We start from the raw sequence: 22,952 nt of genomic DNA on the forward strand, positions 1-22,952 counted from the left end.
AAGAGAAAGGAAAAATTTTAATAGCATCATATGACCCCTTTAAACATTTTCACAACTATTGGCTTTTTATCAGTAATTAGGCTCAATCAATAATTAAAACATATCTAAATTTTACAATAACACAATTGCACTTGTTTGTCAGAATTATGTATTCACGTTTTATTAACAATGTTACTTCTTTTTAAAGGGGTCCTATTAGGCTCTTTTACAAAGTCTTGATTTTGTTTTGGGGGTGTACTAGAAAAGGCTCTCATACTAGATTGTTCGAAAAACACATTATTTTTCACATATTTTACATTATTTCAACATCTCTCTCCCCAGTCTGGCATGAACGGCTTGAACAGTTTCTGTATCAAATGACTGCCTGCATTCTGAAATACGAAATGTGCTGTGTGTACCAGTGTGTGCTGTGATCGGTTAGCTGGGCCAGTGTGTGCTGTGATCGGTTAGCTGGGCCAGTGTGTGCTGTGATCGGTTAGCTGGGCCAGTGTGTGCTGTGATCGGTTAGCTGGGCCAGTGTGAAATAAAAACAGTGTCTATTATATGTACATCTCACTGTTTCAGTCGGTGCTCTTGTTAATGTCTCTCTGTTTCTCTCACAGGTGGCTGATAATGTTTATGGCATGTTTCACACCAGATACACTCTTCATCGTCAGGCTCTTCAGCACAAGACCGGCTACATCATTGATGTCAAGTGGGTTTTTGTGCGAAAGAGCACATTATTTTATTTTGTTCTTTCTTCTGAATGCATCATGATATTTCTTTAGGTTGTACTGTTATTTGTAGCTGTATGCTTGTTTCTGTACATTAGGATCAAGGAAGCCCTTGTGCTAGCTGATGGCAAGCTGATGATCTCAAAAGCCAAAGAGAACATGCTGGAATACACCGAACTCACAGGTCAGCCAAAGTACGAGTAGAAATTGAGATAAATTTTCTTTTAAGAAGTAGCAAGGAAGGAAAACCTACACATTTTACCTGTACACCTCAACCTTTTTTTCAGTCAGGACCACATAAATCAAATATTTCTCAAATATTACTGATTATCTGAAGCATCTGAAGTTATCCACCATGTAAAGACAGCTGAAGGGAGGGTTTACTTAACTCACATGACCTGCCTCAACAAATGTGATACTTGATTTCGGTTTTGTATTAAATTACTAGTCTATTCTGGGCATCATATTAAGTTCATATTAGTGCTGTCAAATGATTGATCATGATTAATAACATTCAAAATAAAAGTTTTTGTTTACATAATGTGTATGTGTGCTGTGTATATTTATTATGTATATATAAATACACACACACACATACAGTATATACTTTGAAAATATTTACATGTGTATACATTTATATATTTATAGTCTTATATTTTATAGTATATATAAATATATTTAATATATAAACATACCATATTGTTCCTAAATATATACATGCATGCGTATGAGGGGCCGTACAAGCCATAATTCATTCTGGCACTCTCACACACTTACATTCTCCTTTCACATATATATATATAGAATGTATGTATGTCTGAAAAAATTATGTGTATGTAAGAGAAGAAAGTATGTATGTGTGAGAGAGAGTATAGTGGAAACGGAAGGCAGGTCAGGCGCGATCAGGGTCACCAGGACAGGTCATGATCAGCATGGCTGACATAGATGAGGCGGCCGCAGAAGTATTTCAGCAAGCTATTTGGATTAAAAAAATATATATATTTGAATCCGCCTTTTACCAAACTTTTTGTTCTTCCTTTTCAAATCTCATATCACATCAGAAACGCATTTATTTTCAATAAAAATGAAGGAAACAATCAAAAAGTTGAAGATAAAGTAACGGGTAGGGTTAGGGAGGTTTTTATTGTCCCAAGGTGGCATCCATTTAATAACAATGAATTTGTTCTGTCTGGTTCAGTATTTTCTCTGCTTGTGCGACTATTCTCTCCTCTTTGTGTCCGTCTTCAGTGCATCTGTCTTAAAGATAATATATCATAATGATCACTATACGTGTGTGTTACCGAATTGCATCCTGTCAGGAATAACCTGCCGGCGCTGTTTTTAACCTGCTCATTTCTGATTACTGTCAGTTATGCTGGCGTTGCCAGATATTGAAAAACAAACAAAACAATCTAAAAATAAATAAACCACAATGAGTCCAAATCTTGAGTTATGGAAATCATATAAATATATCGCTGTCCTTAACTTGCAACCTCCCACTTTATTCACTTCCTAAATTAAGCCTGGGGGAAAAAAGGCAGCGGCTATTTGCAGTAACTGTAAAGAGTGATAGAGGCTATGTACACTATGTTAAAATAGCAGGATTTTATACTACTTATTGCAAATAGTAGCAGTTATCTGCACCTCAGTATTATAGTATGTTATAAAACAGTATGCAATAACGTATTGAGTGTACATTTTTTTATTTATACATAATAAATATACACAGTATACACATATATTATGTGAACAAAAACTTTTTTTTGGATGTGATTAATCGCGATTAATCGTTTGACAGCACTAGTTCATATGCATAAATGCAATTTGTAGGTTATACTAATATTCTGACCCCTTCCTTTTCCCTCTTCTTTTAAAAGATCACATTTTTGATCAAATCTCAAACCAGCCAGCCAGACATCCGCCAAAGTTTGTTGGGGAGGCCACACTCAATGAAGATACATTAAAGGTACCTCAATTTCTGTTAATAGTTAAACAGTCCAATATAACAAATTGAGTTTGTGTGAATGTATCCACACATTGGTATTTACAGCATCATCAGATAAATATGTTGGCAGTTTGTAGTAACAGTAGCATGTATAATTGAAGATAAAAAGCATTAAATGTTATTTCCCCTCTTCATTTGTTTATAGTGACACATTTGTATGTAATGTATAATAATAATTTAATTTATAATAATTTATGCATTTAGCAGACACTTTTATCCAAATCGATTTACAGTGCATCCAGGCTATACATATTTTACCAGTATGTATGTTTCCTGGGAATCAAACCCACAACCTTTTGTGCTGCTCATGCAATGCTCTACTGCTGAGCCACAGGAACACTTAGTATGTATGACTAGTTACTCTTTTGGATCATTTAGGAGAAACTGAAGGACACACTGAAAGACCAGCCTGAAGAAGCATTTAAGAGAAAAGTGTTTCAGGTACTTTTATGGTATAGACTTGTCATGATTATGAATTTCTCAAGAACACACTTTTACAAGGCCCTAAACACTTGTTTACACACACAAAAAACAATTATTGGTATGTATCATACTGTATATAAACAAGTGCCATTTACTTGCTTGGCAGAAATGTTAATGTAAGAACATGCTTATTTTGGTGAATATTTATAAATATCTAAACATATCTATAAATCTGTTTTACTAGATTCATATTTTGATTGATTAACACACTGCATGATAAGATTTTTAAAAAGCCACACACACACACACACACATTTCCATTTAGTGTAATATTTCACAGATTTTCTCTTCCAAAACTTTTAGGAAGAACTGCAGAATAAATGGAGGAAAAGGGTAGAGGACTACAACTGGTCTCCCATCGCAAATCAAAAAGCTGATGACTTTGACGTTAACGTATGTTGACACAGTAAAAATAAGAATATCAGTGAATTGAGAAAGGTGTTATGACCCTGTCTAGGGTAAGGCCACAACATAAACTGAAATCAACAATCAAAGATCCTTTATACATGTATTTACAGAACCACGAGTGAAAGCACAACTTCAGGGGTGAGCAAAGGCCAAAACAACAAACAAACACCCAGCTAGCTCCTCACAGAAAAGACTAAATTAAAAACAGAAAAACTAAATAAAAATACAATACGTTACCCTAACTCCCTATCTAATTAAAAACAGGAGAAAACAATATTTGCAAAAGAAAATGGCACTCAGCACCTACAGTGTCCAAGTGTGGAAAAAGAGTATTTACAATACTTTACAAAACATACAAAATGGGAATGAGATTGACAACAACTTATCAACTCAAAACCAAAGTTCACACTGCACACTACAGGCAGATCAACAGGCAAGCTAACAGCAACAACACACTGTAGCAAACACACAATAGCACACGTGCAATAGAACAACAGGAACTCACAAGTTGAGCAGAGCTCCCTCCTCAGGCACAGCAAGGTTATTTTATTGCTGCTCCTTGGTCCCATTAGCACCAATCAGGTCTGGAGATCACTTTGGTAGGATCCAATCCTGTGAAAGAAAGGATGTGACGAGAGAGAGAGAGAGAGAGAGAGAGAGAGAGAGAGAGAGCAGCAAAGCAAGACACATACACAATATGTCGTAGCAAAGGTTACAGGTTGTGTCTGTCATATCCCTGCAGGTGACCGATCTCAAGATAAAGAGTCTTCCTAAATGGCTTGTTAGAGTGTAGAATTTTAATTTAAAAAGTAATTTGTTTGCTTTAATTAAACAAAGACAATGAGCACTTTATTAGAACCAACCCTGCTTTGCTCATGACATTAATCTAAAAATGCTGACTTTATTTGTATATTTTTGACTTTATTCTCATTAAAAGGCCTATTCTCATTTCATCAATCATTTAATCAACATTACAACTGTATTCAAGTTAAGTCAAGTCAATATGCATTCGTATAACCCTTTTCACAGTACACATTGTTTAAAAGAAATTCTGCACAGAAATTCATAATACTTATGTTTAGAATGTATTAATGTCTCATAGTACCTCATTTGGCAGTGATTTTATCAAATTGAGATTTACTAATATAAATGCATGCATCCAGGGCCACTTGCCAGCAGGTTGTGTTTGTCATATCCCTGCAGGTGACCGATCTCAAGATAAAGAGGTTTCCTAAATGGCTTGTAAGAGTGTACTACAAAACAGATGTTGATCAAGAGGTCCAGAAGAAAGCTCAGGAATGCTTTAGAGAGTGGTGCCGTGAAGATGAATTTATTGATCACAGAGATACAACAGGTAACTCTAATTGTGCTGCTACATCTGCATTTATGTAGCAGTGGATTGTCTGTGTTATCCTCTTCTTTTGTTTTTAAGTATTTAGTAGGCTCTTTTATCCCAAGTGATTTACAGTGCATCCTAACCAGGCATTTAAATAATCTTCTCCTTTTAATGTGAGTTTTTGTCTTAAACAATCAAGAATGTAACATGTATCAAGCTCTTATTAATCTCACTTGGTATGCATAAAAAAATAAAAATAAATAATAATAATAATAATATATAAATAAATATATATATATATATATATATATATAATGTACAATGCATATGTACAATCCCAGTGGACGGCAGAAACTAGGGATGCACTGATACCACTTTTTTCAGTACTCGCCCGATACCAATACTTTTGTTTTTGGTACTTGCCTATACCGAGTACCGCTACCGATATTTTTATTGCATTCGTACATTTTTTAAATATTGGGTACAGAAACCAAAAGGGTATGTATTCATGCAAACCTCAACTTCTGTTTTTTTTCCCAGACTCGGTCTGAATAATTTTTGGGTATAATATATCACAGTTGAGTTTATTTTGCTATCCTGACTTACATAAATGAACTATAGTGTCCTGCACCCACTAGTAAAAAAATATCCAAAATTATATCTGGTCTCTGAATAATTTTTGGTTTGACTGTATATCCTTCTGTTATTTTCACACTTAATTATGCCCATTAAAATGTATTTGACAAGTTTTTATTACTTTCACTGTTCATTCTTTTTTTCTCTCTCTATGGTACATCATCTTTAATGTAATAGCATTAGAGCTGCTCCATTGCAGCGGCTCAGTACTGTAATCACCGCTTTGCTGTAATAATGCAGGGAACCACTCCTTATAAATCTCCTAACTGTGATATTTTCAGAAATATAAGTCACGTTTTTTTAATCTGAAACGTACAGCGATTTATTTTCCAAAGCCACTCATATAATGCAGAAACACTCAAGCAAGCAAAACACATGCAACGTGCGCACGTATTTGTACTGATGCAGAATGAGAGGGACAAGTACAGTACAGACTAGCGCACTTCACACAGGCTGTTAGTTTCACTTTCGCAAGAAAGTCGTGTATGCTTAAGGGTGAAAATAAATGATGTTTATAGTGAATGCCCCTATTAATTGTCTTATATTTACGATTTAGTTTGAATCCAAATGATGCGTGCTAAGTGAGCGAACATCAATAAAGATCACACAACAGAAGTGCGCTCTCTCTCTCTCTCTCTCTCTCTCTCTCCCTACCATTAAGTAACTTGTGCATTGTTTTACTTACTTGTTTTTGACATATCCGCCCGAACTACAAACTTTCCAGTGCATCAGTGCATCGGTGCATCCCTAGCAGAAACCAAAGAAAATTAGCATTTTATTGAGAACCAGCCCTGCTTCCCTTATGACATTATTCTCAGAATGCTGACTTTATTCTTATATATACATAATATTTGCTTTTTACATTATTCTCATTTTATTCTCCCAAAATTGCAACTTTATTCAAGTAAAGTCCATTTTTATTTGTATTGCCCCTTTCATAGAACACATTGCTTCAAACAAGCTGGACAGAAATTCATAATATTAATGTTTATAATTTGTTAATGTCTCATAGTACCTAATTTGGCAGTGATTTAATACAATTGAGATTTACTATTTACTTAATATAAATGCATTAATCCAGGGCCACTTACCAGCACCATAAACCTCATAAATGTACTACCTTGTAGCTTTTCAGTAGATAATTGTATTTTGTAATAAATACAAAATGATAAATTGGTGTGTGTGTGTGTATGCGTCAATGAAGGAGCACATTAATATAGAACAGTGATTACACTGACTGGAACTACCTATGCATTAAACAGTTTGAATGCAGACTTTCCAGCCAATCAGAATCCAGTATTCAGACAGACCATGGTTTAAAAATATTCTATTAACTCTTTCCATCCAGACCATCTGGCTGAAGCCCAGAAGATTCTACTAAACATTGTCAATAGACGTCTGCCAAAGTTTGTTGGAGAGGCGCGACTGAAAGAAGAAGGATTAAAGGTACCTTATCTTTTGCAGTCAGAATAGTAGTCATGATTAATCCAAAATGAAGGGTCCTGAGCCCACTTGAGCAGGGGGTCAAGTGCAAGTCCTCTCAGACATTCACAACACACTCACTGTAGAGAAGCAGCATTGCAAAAAAACAGGACTGCTTTCCAACATAGTATATTTTCATATATGTATTCCTAAATTTCATAAGGGCCAACAATAGCTTAACACTGTTCAAAGTATTTAATCAAAATACTTAAGTATTTTGAAAAGGTGAAAATTGAAACAATAAACTTATACTTCATCAGAGACACGTCAGCTTTATCGGATATTATAACATTTTATCAGTTCACAGCACACTAATCTATTATTATTGAAAATATATTATAATAAATACATTAATTACGGTAAAATTATTAAATGTTTTACTTGCTATGCCTGTTTTATTTGAATAGTTAATTTAATGTTTGTAAATGCCTGATGTACTAGTTACCCTTCTGAATGTTTTAGGACATACTGCTGGCCAGTTTAGGAGAGCAGTCTGATGAAGCCTTCAAGATTAAGATAGTCATTCAATTTCTCACTGGTCTTTTATGGTACAGAATTGTCATGCTATAATTATGGAATTTCTTAAGAGTATGGATTAATGAGCCCCTACAAACACACACAAGAAAATGAGCATTATCCATTTATATGTACATAAAAAATAAATGTCAGTTAGTTTTATCTTTACATGTGTTTGCTTGGCAGATATGTTATCAAAGCAGCATACAAAGTGCTTATTTTAATACATGTTTCTGAATAAACATTTAATTTGTTCACAATTGTTCAAGCACTGAAGGTGCTGTAGCCCCTATCATTATCTTATTATTAAGGCAGAGGCAGATCTATGAAACATTCATAGGAAAATTATGAAATTTGGCACACTTGTAGTGGGTGTCCCATAAAGCAATTTGACCAACTTTGGGATCCCTACAACCAACTCGACACCAGTTCAAAAATGCACTTTTCAAATGGTTATAACTTTTGAACCATTTGTTCTAGAAAAATGAAGCTTGTCAGACGCATTGCAGTATATTTTGTGTAATTTGACATATTGCCACAAAAATTGGTAAGATCATCACCAGCATGTCCTGCTGCGCACAGCGCCACCTAGTGTTCCAGAGATATGTGTCCATACAGTTACTGATATGTACCTTTAAGAGGTTTTTTTTTGGCTCTGCATTGTACTTAAAGAGATAGTTCACCCAAAAATGAAAAACAAATTCAATGCCAAAAGAATGCTATACATATGCTATACAATGCCATTTCTACCAAGGTTAATAAGGACCGTTTTTACCTCCTTAACGCTTAATAAAGATGACATTAATCAGTTTCCCAGTTTGGAGAACAATTCAAAAAGATAATGCATCAAAACATGAGAAATACAGTAAAAGAGAATTAGCAAATATGTCAAAAATGTCCAAACTAGCAGAAAGTAAAATATGTCAAATACTGCAAACAGCAGCCAAAAATAAGAAAAAGAAAAAAAACAAAAAACAAATGTACATATGTATTTTACCCCTTGTTAAACAATAATAATACACTTACCTTCATGTTACACTTTAAATTTAAACAGAACTACGGTATTCCATAACACACTCTCTCCTAGTCCTACTTTCTTAATTATATATGTTTAAATGTATTAAAATAACATAACCAAACAAAAAAGTGCTTTTTAACCCACCAGTCCTTTTTAAAAAGCAGCCAAAATTTCGTCCACCTGCCCAATGCATTTATCTCCAACCCAATCAAAAGAATCCCATTTGGGCAAGAACCCACCCAATCTGGCAACACTGATTGCTGTTAGCAGCTATATTTCAGCTATAGTGTTATTCTCACATGCAATGACTGTTTCGTCAGATTATTATGTTATTTTCATTTATTGTAGTGTTTGCATGCATACTTAATCCTTCAAAATCCTTTAGGAAATACCTGGGGCCAAAGCACTGCCTGAAAAAGCCTTCAAGAGCAAACTGTATCAGGTATCATTTCTGTGTTATTTAGCTCAGTTACTTATGGTACATTATCAATATTGTTTAATAAGCCCCTACAAACACATACAAAAAGAATTACTGCTATATATTATCCATACATATATAAACAAAGTACATTTACCATGTGTATGGTGTAAATTATTTTCTGTTTTGTATTAATACGCATCTTCTTATTTGATGTTCACACATAAAATTGTAAGTAATATCAGATTAATATCACAATACACTGCATACATCCTTGAATACATATTATTAGTACAGTTTTATTAGAAATTTACATTTTTTGTAACATTATAAATGTCACTGTCACCCTTTATGTTATGCATCCTTGATAAATGAAAGTATTCATTTATTTCAAAAATGGAATGGTTTCCAAACTTTTGAATTGTAGTGAATATTCCACACTTGAATAACCTTTGTCTCCGTTATTTGACATTAAATTTCTTGTAATACTTTTCTAATTTTTTACCCTTCAAACTCTTTAGAAAATACTGAAGAAGAATTATAGCGAGTTTAAACCACAAATGGAGGAGGAGAACTTTGACATTCATGTATGTTTAAACAGTAAAAAATAATAATACAATAAAAATTACTGTTTTGTGACTCATTTTTACAGTTTAACTTTCTATCGTATCTGAAATCTGATCTCATTCAGGTTCTTGAGATGGGTTTTGGTGAAGTGGGTAAAGAGCCCATTGATAATGTTCGTTTCTACAGCAAGAATGAGCCAAACAGAGCCTTCAAGATGGAGAAGTACCAGGTACTAAAGCTCACTTATCTCAAATATCTGTCATCCAGGATTTTCATAAATATCATGGCTGTGAATCTCTTGAGCATTAGATTTGATCAGATAGTCTTTTTAACTGAGTCATTACTAAAATAAATGAATTAGTGATCTGTTTAATGAATAAAGTGATTTGAGCTCAGGCTTTATCAGATAGCTCTAGTTTGTGGTGTGTACCTGAATTCATACCTGGGTGAGTGAAGGCATTTTCTTTTCTTTTTCCTTGGTTTGAGAAAGGTTGTGTTTGGTTTCTGTTGTGTGCCTGCAGGTGTCCAATCTCAAGCCAAAGAAGTTTCATGAATTTCTTGTGAGGGTCTATTACGATCCACCGAATCAGGAGGATCCAAAGAATCAGGAGGATCCACCGAATCAGGAGGATCCACCGAATCAGGAGGATCCAAAGAATCAGGAGGATCCAAAGAATCAGGAGCATCAGAAGAAGGTCCAGCAGGAAGCTGAGAAGTTTCATGACTGGTGCAAACACAATGAACAGTTTATTGATTTCGAGCCTAATTCAGGTAACTCCAATTGTGCTGCCATATCTGCATATTTATTACTCTATCATGTGTGTTGTATACTTTTTTTTTTTTTTACTTTCTACTTTGTTATTTATTTAACTGATTTGCACTGCATGAATTAAGTACAAAATGAATAACTTCTTGATAGCTGGAAGAACCAATCAGCTTGTATGTAGAGTTTTATGAACAAACTACATATTTATATTTTAATAGGTATGTCCTAACCAGGCATAATCTGATACGGCATCAAGACATAAATCATTGTTAGTTTCCTCTGTTAGTTGTTGTTGAAACCAAGTCATCCAGTGCTTTTGTGTTTCATTTGGTATTTAGACATACAAAATATATAATGCAAATATAATGTCAGCATAAGCACTTTATAAATGGGGTAGGAGTGAACAAAATAAGTGGGTGAATTAGAACAATGATATTAATACTGTACATTTCTTAGTCCAGAGAAGAGAGATGGCCATGAGACACAACTGTATTGTTTCCACCTGTTATATGTGTGTTATCATGAATCCATTCAAGCTCTCAGGGCTCGATATCATAAAAAGAAGAAAAAGGGAAACATAGAGAGAAATAAGAGTAATGTAGCTTGTTGTGGGCTAATTCAAGACCTTGTTAGTCAGCTAGCTGTTGATGGTGAAGAGTGATGATTGCTACGACCAAACCTTCACTGAGGATTTTAAACCAAATATTTGTCCAGCAAACACAGAGTTCTGTTCACGTGGATATAAAGTTCAGGGTCTGACATCTGTCTAGTATGAAAATGATGAATAATCATATCATTACTTTAATCAAATGCATAGATTGTCATCTCGGCTAAATTAATTTACTTACTGCTATTTAATAAAGAGAATGTTGAAAAAGTAAACTAAACTAAATTGTAATATAGGTTTATATGTTGCCTTGGGCTAATGTAGGTGTTTCAGTGAGACATACTGAAGTTCATTTTATTGCAAATGTTGTGAACTTTCTTTTCATTTACTTTTCACGTCCTGTCTTGAGATTAGTACTATGTAAAGGGAGAGTTCATAATACCTGGCTGGACGAAGGTGAGGTGGAACCAAGTGCAAATTAAGTTTAATAATACAAAAGAATAAAACAAACTTGGGTACAATATAAAACACAGAGCTGGATCACGATAACAGTATGACAAGGACAGGGAGGAGCTAATGAATTACTATGGTATCTAATGAGGGAAGCTATGGCAGCACACAGTGGCACAAGGAACTGAACAAGAAAGAAAGTACAGAAATAATGGGAATACAATACAAAAACAAGAGACCTAAAACACAAGATAGACACAGGCAAATATTGTGACATCATACAACAATTTAAATTATGTTATTTATTTACACTCATGTCTTGCAAACCCATTAACGATAATTTATTATAGGCTTATTTTTAATATTCAAAACACAAATTAAAATTTTTAAGAGTCCAGGGAACCAAAACGTAAAAGACCTTTTTGGATCTTCAAAATGTTCTGGACCGTCCCTTTAAAAACACACTAAAGAAATCAATGGTGAAAATGTCATTGCTAAAGTCTACAAGACAAGAAAGTCTGGGTATGCAAACATGACTGATGATACTGCAGGAGAAGAACCATCAACAGAGGCAGGCACTGATTCTGAGATTATTATTTTCTCTTCTTCACTGCTTTGACATTCATTTTGTACAGTTCTGATATGTGTAACAATTCATTTTATATAATAATATAATATAATATAATAATATCATATTAAAAAATATTGTAAAAGGGATTCAATGAGATGTACCATAAGCCATGATATGTCACCTTAGGTAAACCTGTAGGTGGAAGCACACCAGACCAGCAGACAGCTTCATCCTCATCCTCAGCTTCATCCTCATCCTCAGCTTCATCCTCATCCTCAGCTTCATCCTCATCCTCAGCTTCATCCTCATCCTCAGCTTCATCCTCATCCTCAGCTTCATCCTCATCCTCATCCTCATCCTCAGCTTCATCCTCATCCTCAGCTTCATCCTCATCCTCATCCTCATCCTCAGCTTCATCCTCATCCTCAGCAGGGACAGCACAGGATTCAGCTCAGGCTACATCAGCAGCAGGTGTGTGTTTGTCATGTAAACACTGCTGCTGTCTTGCTCTGTACATTCATTATACTCACACACTGGAGACATGTGATATACATTATTTTAAATGGTAATATTTTAATGAGAGCTTACATTTTGTCAAGACTAAAGAGTAAAACTTTCTAACACAATTCTTTATTTCATATCTGCCTATGGATGTTAATACACCATCTTCATTAATTTCAGTTCTATCAAGTGTTCTATCCCACTGCTATCATATTTACTTTAAACCAAAATACATACATTTCTTTGATAGTGAGTGAGAGTGATGTAATTACAGAATTCACTTTTTTAGGCAAACTATTCCTTTAAGGCTGCTTAGAACTTTATATGACCTAGAACCCATTTGTCAGCTACATTGTTTGGATTTCTAGAAACAAGAATTGGCTAAATCAGGTGAAGGTGTTTGCATGACACGTACATAATCATGAAATTACCAATTCATATTAATATAGAAATGTCCAGTTGAGTTTGGATGATAAAACAAAATAAATATATTTCTCACACTTAGGATTTACAATGCTATGCTTTTTTCATAGAATCCAAAAATGAGGAATCCAAAGACAATCAAACCCCCTCAGGCAAGGTAAAAATTAAAGTGAAAAATAAATAAATAAATATGTTCTCCTCATTTGGATAGGTGAGAGGGTTAATGTGAATGAAACTGAACACATTAATTCCAGTATCAACTGCCAACTAAATTCCAGAAACCTTCTGATGTTGTCCAAAACCTCACTAGTGCATTTCCAAACATTTTTGAGGGCAGTTTATATGTTTGTGGATGTATGTGCCTGTTTTTTATCTTGCAGATCTTCAACGACCCCATTCATGGTCAAATTGAGCTGCACCCCCTGCTGGTGAAGATCATTGACACGCCACAGTTTCAGAGACTGAGAAATATTAAACAGCTGGGAGGAACATATCTGGTGTATCCTGGAGCCACTCACACTCGCTTCGAACACTCTCTTGGGTAAGCCTTGTTTTTATTTGTATTTTTATTATGCGCACACACACACACACACACACACACACACACACACACAGTGCTTTGAAAAATTATTTAAACCCTTGAAAATGGTCCTTTTGTCTGAATTATGAAATTATATACTTTACAGTAGGGTTTAATTTGTTAACATTAACTAACATTATTACACGGCTCTGTGGAATACTTGATTCTGATTAGTCAGTCAGTCGTGACAGTCCAAGGTACGTTATCCCTCAATAACAACCGGTAAAAGCTAATAACACAGGCTCATCCGGGTAACAGCAGTCGGCGCTGTACTCTTGCTTGAACTATTTTTTTCTTGGTGGAAGCTTTACGTTTGTTTAGCTAATAAAATATTAAAACTCGATTCAAAATGGTGTACAATTATTTAATTATGTCATCCTGGTATCGAGGACTCGCTCTCGTTTCATACAAACGCAGCCGCTGCCATTTTGCTAAGATTGTTTTGTACGCTGTAATGGATTATAAGATAACTAACAAACTGGTAAGGTTTTAAAACATTTTCATCTTAGTTATTTTATTGCCTTAATTATTTTTGTGGTGAAATGTTGTGTAATAAGTGGTTTGACTTAAAGCTGGGCTTACACTACAGGAGTTTTAAAATCCTAACCGATTGTGAAATCTGGTTGCAGCACACACATAAGGAGAATCTTTGCAGATTATCTTCTCTCAAATCTTAAGCATGCACACACTACAAGATTCGAACATCGTGGCGCATCACACACTTCAAGATATTATTAAGATTATCATGCCAGCCCTGCCACCCCGTACACGTTTAAAACTGAGGTGATTTCACTCCAGCGCTTCTCTTTCTCCTTACGGTTGTGATACGTTTTCGACACATTATACAGACAGTCGTGTTACTATAAAACGTCAAGAAGCAGTTTCCTCCGTCTCCACTATCCAACGGGACCGTACAGCAGCTGTTTTGCACTCGTGCATTGGCTATTGTGACCGTACTGACGTAATCATACAGCCGTCATCATCCCGATTTCAATCCTAAATATCAAACATGTTTGATATGATCGGGGCGGCCCTGATTTGTGTGCGAGCAGATCGGAAGGTGCAAGATTCGATCGGTGAACGCCTCACATTACCAGATAATCCACGCCGAACATCGGGAGCGATCGAGGGGCTCAATCAACTGATCAAATGATGTAAAAGCTGGATTTATCATGTGTTTTATTTAAAATGATGTCTTGTCTGTTTGTGTAAGTGCTGCATATTTAGCAGGACATCTGGCAGAAGTTCTGAAAGAGAAACAACTGAAGGAGTTTGAAAAGAAACGAGATGAGTTTGAAGAGAAAGGAGATGAGTTTGAAGAGAAAGGAGATGAGTTTGAAGAGAAAGGAGATGAGTTTGAAGAGAAAGGAGATGAGTTTGAAGAGAAAGGAGATGAGTTTGAAGAGAAAGGAGATGAGTTTGAAGAGAAAGGAGATGAGTTTGAAGAGAAAGGAGATGAGTTTGAAGAGAAAGGAGATGAGTTTGAAGAGAAAGGAGATGAGTTTGAAGAGAAAGGAGATGAGTTTGAAGAGAAAGGAGATGAGTTTGAAGAGAAAGGAGATGAGTTTGAAGAGAAAGGAGATGAGTTTGAAGAGAAAGGAGATGAGTTTGAAGAGAAAGGAGATGAGTTTGAAGAGAAAGGAGATGAGTTTGAAGAGAAAGGAGATGAGTTTGAAGAGAAAGGAGATGAGTTTGAAGAGAAAGGAGATGAGTTTGAAGAGAAAGGAGATGAGTTTGAAGAGAAAGGAGATGAGTTTGAAGAGAAAGGAGATGAGTTTGAAGAGAAAGGAGATGAGTTTGAAGAGAAAGGAGATGAGTTTGAAGAGAAAGGAGATGAGTTTGAAGAGAAAGGAGATGAGTTTGAAGAGAAAGGAGATGAGTTTGAAGAGAAAGGAGATGAGTTTGAAGAGAAAGGAGATGAGTTTGAAGAGAAAGGAGATGAGTTTGAAGAGAAAGGAGATGAGTTTGAAGAGAAAGGAGATGAGTTTGAAGAGAAAGGAGATGAGTTTGAAGAGAAAGGAGATGAGTTTGAAGAGAAAGGAGATGAGTTTGAAGAGAAAGGAGATGAGTTTGAAGAGAAAGGAGATGAGTTTGAAGAGAAAGGAGATGAGTTTGAAGAGAAAGGAGATGAGTTTGAAGAGAAAGGAGATGAGTTTGAAGAGAAAGGAGATGAGTTTGAAGAGAAAGGAGATGAGTTTGAAGAGAAAGGAGATGAGTTTGAAGAGAAAGGAGATGAGTTTGAAGAGAAAGGAGATGAGTTTGAAGAGAAAGGAGATGAGTTTGAAGAGAAAGGAGATGAGTTTGAAGAGAAAGGAGATGAGTTTGAAGAGAAAGGAGATGAGTTTGAAGAGAAAGGAGATGAGTTTGAAGAGAAAGGAGATGAGTTTGAAGAGAAAGGAGATGAGTTTGAAGAGAAAGGAGATGAGTTTGAAGAGAAAGGAGATGAGTTTGAAGAGAAAGGAGATGAGTTTGAAGAGAAAGGAGATGAGTTTGAAGAGAAAGGAGATGAGTTTGAAGAGAAAGGAGATGAGTTTGAAGAGAAAGGAGATGAGTTTGAAGAGAAAGGAGATGAGTTTGAAGAGAAAGGAGATGAGTTTGAAGAGAAAGGAGATGAGTTTGAAGAGAAAGGAGATGAGTTTGAAGAGAAAGGAGATGAGTTTGAAGAGAAAGGAGATGAGTTTGAAGAGAAAGGAGATGAGTTTGAAGAGAAAGGAGATGAGTTTGAAGAGAAAGGAGATGAGTTTGAAGAGAAAGGAGATGAGTTTGAAGAGAAAGGAGATGAGTTTGAAGAGAAAGGAGATGAGTTTGAAGAGAAAGGAGATGAGTTTGAAGAGAAAGGAGATGAGTTTGAAGAGAAAGGAGATGAGTTTGAAGAGAAAGGAGATGAGTTTGAAGAGAAAGGAGATGAGTTTGAAGAGAAAGGAGATGAGTTTGAAGAGAAAGGAGATGAGTTTGAAGAGAAAGGAGATGAGTTTGAAGAGAAAGGAGATGAGTTTGAAGAGAAAGGAGATGAGTTTGAAGAGAAAGGAGATGAGTTTGAAGAGAAAGGAGATGAGTTTGAAGAGAAAGGAGATGAGTTTGAAGAGAAAGGAGATGAGTTTGAAGAGAAAGGAGATGAGTTTGAAGAGAAAGGAGATGAGTTTGAAGAGAAAGGAGATGAGTTTGAAGAGAAAGGAGATGAGTTTGAAGAGAAAGGAGATGAGTTTGAAGAGAAAGGAGATGAGTTTGAAGAGAAAGGAGATGAGTTTGAAGAGAAAGGAGATGAGTTTGAAGAGAAAGGAGATGAGTTTGAAGAGAAAGGAGATGAGTTTGAAGAGAAAGGAGATGAGTTTGAAGAGAAAGGAGATGAGTTTGAAGAGAAAGGAGATGAGTTTGAAGAGAAAGGAGATGAGTTTGAAGAGAAAGGAGATGAGTTTGAAGAGAAAGGAGATGAGTTTGAAGAGAAAGGAGATGAGTTTGAAGAGAAAGGAGATGAGTTTGAAGAGAAAGGAGATGAGTTTGAAGAGAAAGGAGATGAGTTTGAAGAGAAAGGAGATGAGTTTGAAGAGAAAGGAGATGAGTTTGAAGAGAAAGGAGATGAGTTTGAAGAGAAAGGAGATGAGTTTGAAGAGAAAGGAGATGAGTTTGAAGAGAAAGGAGATGAGTTTGAAGAGAAAGGAGATGAGTTTGAAGAGAAAGGAGATGAGTTTGAAGAGAAAGGAGTTTACAGTAGGGTTTAATTTGTTAACATTAACTAACATTATTACACGGCTCTGTGGAATACTTGATTCTGATTAGTCAGTCAGTCGTGACAGTCCAAGGTACGTTATCCCTCAATAACAACCGGTAAAAGCTAATAACACAGGCTCATCCGGGTAACAGCAGTCGGCGCTGTACTCTTGCTTGAACTATTTTTTTCTTGGTGGAAGCTTTGCGTTTGTTTAGCTAATAAAATATTAAAACTCCATTCAAAATGGTGCAATTAAAATGGTGTACAATTATTTAATTATGTCATCCTGGTATCGAGGACTCGCTCTCGTTTCATACAAACGCAGCCGCTGCCATTTTGCTAAGATTGTTTTGTACGCTGTAATGGATTATAAGATAACTAACAAACTGGTAAGGTTTTAAAACATTTTCATCTTAGTTATTTTATTGCCTTAATTATTTTTGTGGTGAAATGTTGTGTAATAAGTGGTTTGACTTAAAGCTGGGCTTACACTACAGGAGTTTTAAAATCCTAACCGATTGTGAAATCTGGTTGCAGCACACACATAAGGAGAATCTTTGCAGATTATCTTCTCTCAAATCTTAAGCATGCACACACTACAAGATTCGAACATCGTGGCGCATCACACACTTCAAGATATTATTAAGATTATCATGCCAGCCCTGCCACCCCGTACACGTTTAAAACTGAGGTGATTTCACTCCAGCGCTTCTCTTTCTCCTTACGGTTGTGATACGTTTTCGACACATTATACAGACAGTCGTGTTACTATAAAACGTCAAGAAGCAGTTTCCTCCGTCTCCACTATCCAACGGGACCGTACAGCAGCTGTTTTGCACTCGTGCATTGGCTATTGTGACCGTACTGACGTAATCATACAGCCGTCATCATCCCGATTTCAATCCTAAATATCAAACATGTTTGATATGATCGGGGCGGCCCTGATTTGTGTGCGAGCAGATCGGAAGGTGCAAGATTCGATCGGTGAACGCCTCACATTACCAGATAATCCACGCCGAACATCGGGAGCGATCGAGGGGCTCAATCAACTGATCAAATGATGTAAAAGCTGGATTTATCATGTGTTTTATTTAAAATGATGTCTTGTCTGTTTGTGTAAGTGCTGCATATTTAGCAGGACATCTGGCAGAAGTTCTGAAAGAGAAACAACTGAAGGAGTTTGAAAAGAAACGAGATGAGTTTGAAGAGAAAGGAGATGAGTTTAAAGAGAAAGTAGATGAGATTGAAAAGAAATGAGATGAGTTTGAAAAGAAACGAGATGAGTTTGAAGAGAAACGAGATGAGTTTGAAGAGAAAGGAGATGAGTTTAAAGAGAAAGTAGATGAGATTGAAAAGAAATGAGATGAGTTTGAAAAGAAACGAGATGAGTTTGAAGAGAAACGAGATGAGTTTGAAGAGAAAGGAGATGAGTTTAAAGAGAAAGTAGATGAGATTGAAAAGAAATGAGATGAGTTTGAAAAGAAACGAGATGAGTTTGAAGAGAAACGAGATGAGTTTGAAGAGAAAGGAGATGAGTTTAAAGAGAAAGTAGATGAGATTGAAAAGAAATGAGATGAGTTTGAAAAGAAACGAGATGAGTTTGAAGAGAAACGAGATGAGTTTGAAGAGAAAGGAGATGAGTTTAAAGAGAAAGTAGATGAGATTGAAAAGAAATGAGATGAGTTTGAAAAGAAACGAGATGAGTTTGAAGAGAAACGAGATGAGTTTGAAAATAAAAAGGAGTTTGAAAAGGAAAAGGAGGAGTTTAAAAAGGAAAAGGAGGAGTTTAAAAAGGAAAAGGAGGAGTTTAAAAAGACACTCGAGGATTTTGAAAAGAAACAGAGCAAGTTAATTGACGAGAAAGACATCCTGTGCGTCCAAATCGCCGCTCTGTGCTATAATTTAGGTGAGTGCCAGAAACAAGCACACTTGAGCAGAAATACAAAGTCTATCTATATCTATACACATGTGATTTCTCTTTTTGTTGAACATCTTTCAAAAGAGCGGAACCATGTAAAGGGAATTAAATACAAAAATAAATAATATAGATTAATATAAATGGATTCTTTATGTATATTTATTTGCAGAATTGGAATTTATTTAAAGAGTTTGAGAATTTCAATTGAAATGTTAAAAGTTTGTTCGATGTAAAGGTAAAATTGCAATACTGTTTGCTAAAAAATGTTTGTGTTATTTTAAAATGAGGTAAGGCAAACTATTTATACTGTATCTTTGCACTTGAGTGATTTTATATCTGTAGGAGTAAGAGGGTTGAAGCTCTTTTATTCTTTTAACTGACAGTTTCTTCACACCTTTATTATAGCAAGTCACGTGATGCATGTCAAATGAAAAGAGTATAAAATTGTTCTCATGTAAAATATGAAACATGCAGTATATTTTACTGTTATGTTTTTCGTTAAGGCCATGGTCCGTTCTCGTACGTGTTTAAGGACAACCCTGAAGACCTAGAGTCTGGTAAGTGCCTGAGTTTGTGTCTGGGAAAAGTTGGGGTTTCAGTTAAGTGTAAGCTTTAATAATGCCATTTATTATTATTTTTCAAAATTATTTTTGTTTCTAAATATCATAAATAACGCATTTCTATTATTAGACTCTACAGCTGATGAATAGATACATTTATTTCAGTAATGTGTATAACTGTGACTTCAGTTTCAGTTCTTTTAAGATCATTTATGAAATATGTATATAATAACCTTTGTTTGTTTGTCTTCTTAGGCAATCAGTGGAAGGTAAGCAGAAAAAAAAATCATTCTATACTGTGCATGCAATGCAAACTGTATTTTAAATTTAGCATATATATTTCACAATTCATAATGCTGTTTTCTAGGGAAAAGTGCTTTATTTACAAATACAAACAAATGCTACCTGATTAAACCTAATGTGAAGGTAACCTGCTAAGAGTAAACAAAATGAAATATTGTACTGTTGAAAGAAGCAAGTCTTGGCAAAAACCAATCACAATAAATGTGTACAGTGACACACAAAAGTCTATTGAGTGACTTCATGGCTTTTTGATACAGCACTCACATTAAAGCAATAAAATTATCATTCTGTAATCATTTTCTCACGCTTATGTCCTCCCAGACCGGTATGACGTATTCATATTCACTAGAACACAAAAGCCGATCTCCAAAAGGACACAAAAACACAATTATAGTTTTATAAACATTGCTCAGAAAAAGGTTTTGAAAGACAGGCTTGTTTTTTGTGTTTATCCACAAGAATAGAAAACCAGGAGACCAATAAATTATAGATCACTTAATTCAGTTTTAGATACAGTTGACAAGAAACAAGACACTTTTTGAATATAATAATTTACTGTAGATGCCCAGCTTAACATACAATTATATGTTAACTGTATACAGTTTACATTGTTTATTTCTAAAAGATATGAAAATGTGGCAATTCATATATATTTGTGTTTGTGTGTTTTATTCTCATAGATTGCGGAGGCCTCGGTGTGGCTGTTTCTGGACATAGTAGAGAACAATAGTGAACTGAAAAATGAGCTGAAGGAAAAAGATCTCACCTTTATTCAGGAGTTGATAAAGGGAGTTGATACTTCAGCTAAAGAGGTACAAAATCCTGTGAACTGTCCTTCCGATGCCCAACATGTTATACAGTGTTTCTGTTGAGTATTGAAGTTATTTTGATTCTTCCAGTGGCCAGCGAAGGGCAGGACTGAGGACAAGTCTTTCCTGTATGAGATTGTGGCAAATCAATGGAATGGCATTGATGTGCGCAAATGGGACTATTTTGCACGGTAAAAATATAACCTTTTAAAGGAATGCTCATTGTAATAATGGTTGTAAATCTTAACAAGAAGTATTACATTGTAAAATACTTAAATAGACATTACTTTAGATATCATGATGTTTTTATGGCTGAATAGAGCATTTCTACAACTGATGAAATCTATCGCTTCTGTGTGAGGCAGCACACTGTCAGAGGTTTCTGTATAAAGTCAGAGGTTTCTGTCATGGCAGTCAGCACAATATTAACCAAAATCATACTCAATATACTGTATCTTTGTGTCCTCTCTGTCAGAGACTGTTATCACCTCGGCATCCCAAACAGCTTTGACCATCAGCGTCTGCTGAAGTCTGCTCGGGTGTGTGAGGTGGCCGGGAGAAATCACATCTGCTTCAGAGACAAGGTGCCTGATGCACAAGATCACTTATTATTTATTACTTCTCATAAGATAATTGTATTTCCCACACCACAGAAAGTTGTCATTATTGACACTGTGCAGTGTCATAAAACATATCACCTGTACAGTTTATATCAGTAACTATAAGATGAAAATGAAATCAAAGATGTATATACATTTTAATAAATGATTTAAGATTACTGATTATTACTGAATTCAACCAACCTAAAATACAAGTTTTACTGAAGCATAACTGTCAGTAGATATAACCTGATTTCTCAGCTAGGTAAAATACTTAAGTTTGATATAATTTTTTTTTTGTTTTATATGATGAACGCCCTTTTCCATATTGATGTATATATACTCAAAAAATAATTTATTACCCTTACTTAATTTAACTGAACACATTTTTACACACAACTTATTTTCCAAATAAATCAGTTTAGTTGGATCAATAGTGTCACTCATTATTGTGCACGATGTATAATTGTCCAACATAACTGAACATTGAACATTAACATAAACTATCAACATCTTTCCCTTTACTGAAAACACATAAACTAACACTTAATCCCTACATTTATTTACTCTCCTAATGCAGTCCTGTGCAAAGCTAAATTTAACTGTTTATGGCTCTACTTCCATCTGATATGAAGATGCATTGTTGGTGATCCGATCGCTAGTGGTCAGCGCTTTGTTGTTAGAGCACTGAAACCACATACAGTAGTCAGTCTGTGCTCTAATTTATAACTCTGTGTCTCTCGCAGGTGGCTGACAATATTTGTGACATGTTTCACACCAGATACACTCTGTACAGCCAGGCCTACCAGCACAAGATCGTCAACATCATCGAAAAGAAGTATGTTTACATTGATTGTACTCCAGTTTTAAAGTCTTTGTGTGCTCTTCTAGTTCAGTGTTGCTTAAGTTGTTTATTGGTTCATACGTTTTTGATTTGTTCATTAGGATCTCAGAAGCCTTCATAGCAGCAAAAGACAAGATCCCAAGCCTCTCACTAATTGCTGAATCCAAATTACAAGAAGATATCGAGAGGAAGCGCTCAAATATTCTAAACAAGGGTACAGGTGCTGAGAACCCAACAACAACAACAACAGCAATGAAAGAGTTCATCAAACTGAGCGGTTAGTTAAAAACATGTGCAGGATTGTAAATAATTAAATACAAGTGTTATTCTTTCTGCTTAGCAGTTTTCATTTGACCAGAGAAGACTTTTATTTGTATTTATACATTTCTATTGCAAATGTTCTCCTTCTATCAGATCACATCTTTGAGGAGATCTTATACTCCACTGATGACGAGCTGAAAGATGCCCGGATGAAGCTTGAGGATGTTGTGAGGAGACGCCTGCCGAAGTGTGTGGGAGAGACCAGAATAACACAAACTGAATACAACGAAAAGAGCGTACAGGTAAAAGAGGACATTTTACAATGAATGTACTTATTTTGGACATATTACAAATCACTGGCATTTATGCAATATTAATGTATATGTAATGTAATATACTGTATATATAATTACACGACACACTCTTAACATTCTAAACTAAACTATACCGTTTTTTTTTCAATGGGCAA

At 35.3% G+C, this 22,952-nt stretch overlaps 1 protein-coding gene and 2 long non-coding RNA genes across 3 annotated transcripts in view; all 3 read left to right on the top strand.

The window, feature by feature from the left end:
• The window catches only part of LOC107562968 (deoxynucleoside triphosphate triphosphohydrolase SAMHD1-like), a 44,141-nt gene that overhangs the window by 18,074 nt on the left and 3,115 nt on the right, over positions 1-22,952 (top strand). Inside the window, exons 10-12 of the mRNA XM_016247728.1 lie at positions 22,125-22,216; positions 22,324-22,499; positions 22,637-22,785. Of these exons, the coding sequence (XP_016103214.1) occupies positions 22,125-22,216; positions 22,324-22,499; positions 22,637-22,785 (417 nt within the window). The remainder of the gene's footprint in view (positions 1-22,124; positions 22,217-22,323; positions 22,500-22,636; positions 22,786-22,952) is intronic.
• On the top strand, positions 12,378-14,774 carry LOC107562981 (uncharacterized). Its single transcript, XR_001606059.1, has 4 exons — positions 12,378-12,447; positions 13,011-13,057; positions 13,281-13,441; positions 14,694-14,774. It is a non-coding gene; the product is annotated as an uncharacterized lncRNA (long non-coding RNA).
• LOC107562988 (uncharacterized) lies at positions 18,805-20,948 on the top strand. Its single transcript, XR_001606061.1, has 5 exons — positions 18,805-19,095; positions 19,611-19,664; positions 19,923-19,936; positions 20,651-20,782; positions 20,870-20,948. It is a non-coding gene; the product is annotated as an uncharacterized lncRNA (long non-coding RNA).

The sequence above is a fragment of the Sinocyclocheilus grahami genome, unplaced genomic scaffold (genome assembly GCF_001515645.1).
Source record: "Sinocyclocheilus grahami isolate Dianchi unplaced genomic scaffold, SAMN03320097.WGS_v1.1 scaffold24.1, whole genome shotgun sequence".
NCBI classification, from domain to species: Eukaryota; Metazoa; Chordata; class Actinopteri; order Cypriniformes; family Cyprinidae; genus Sinocyclocheilus; species Sinocyclocheilus grahami.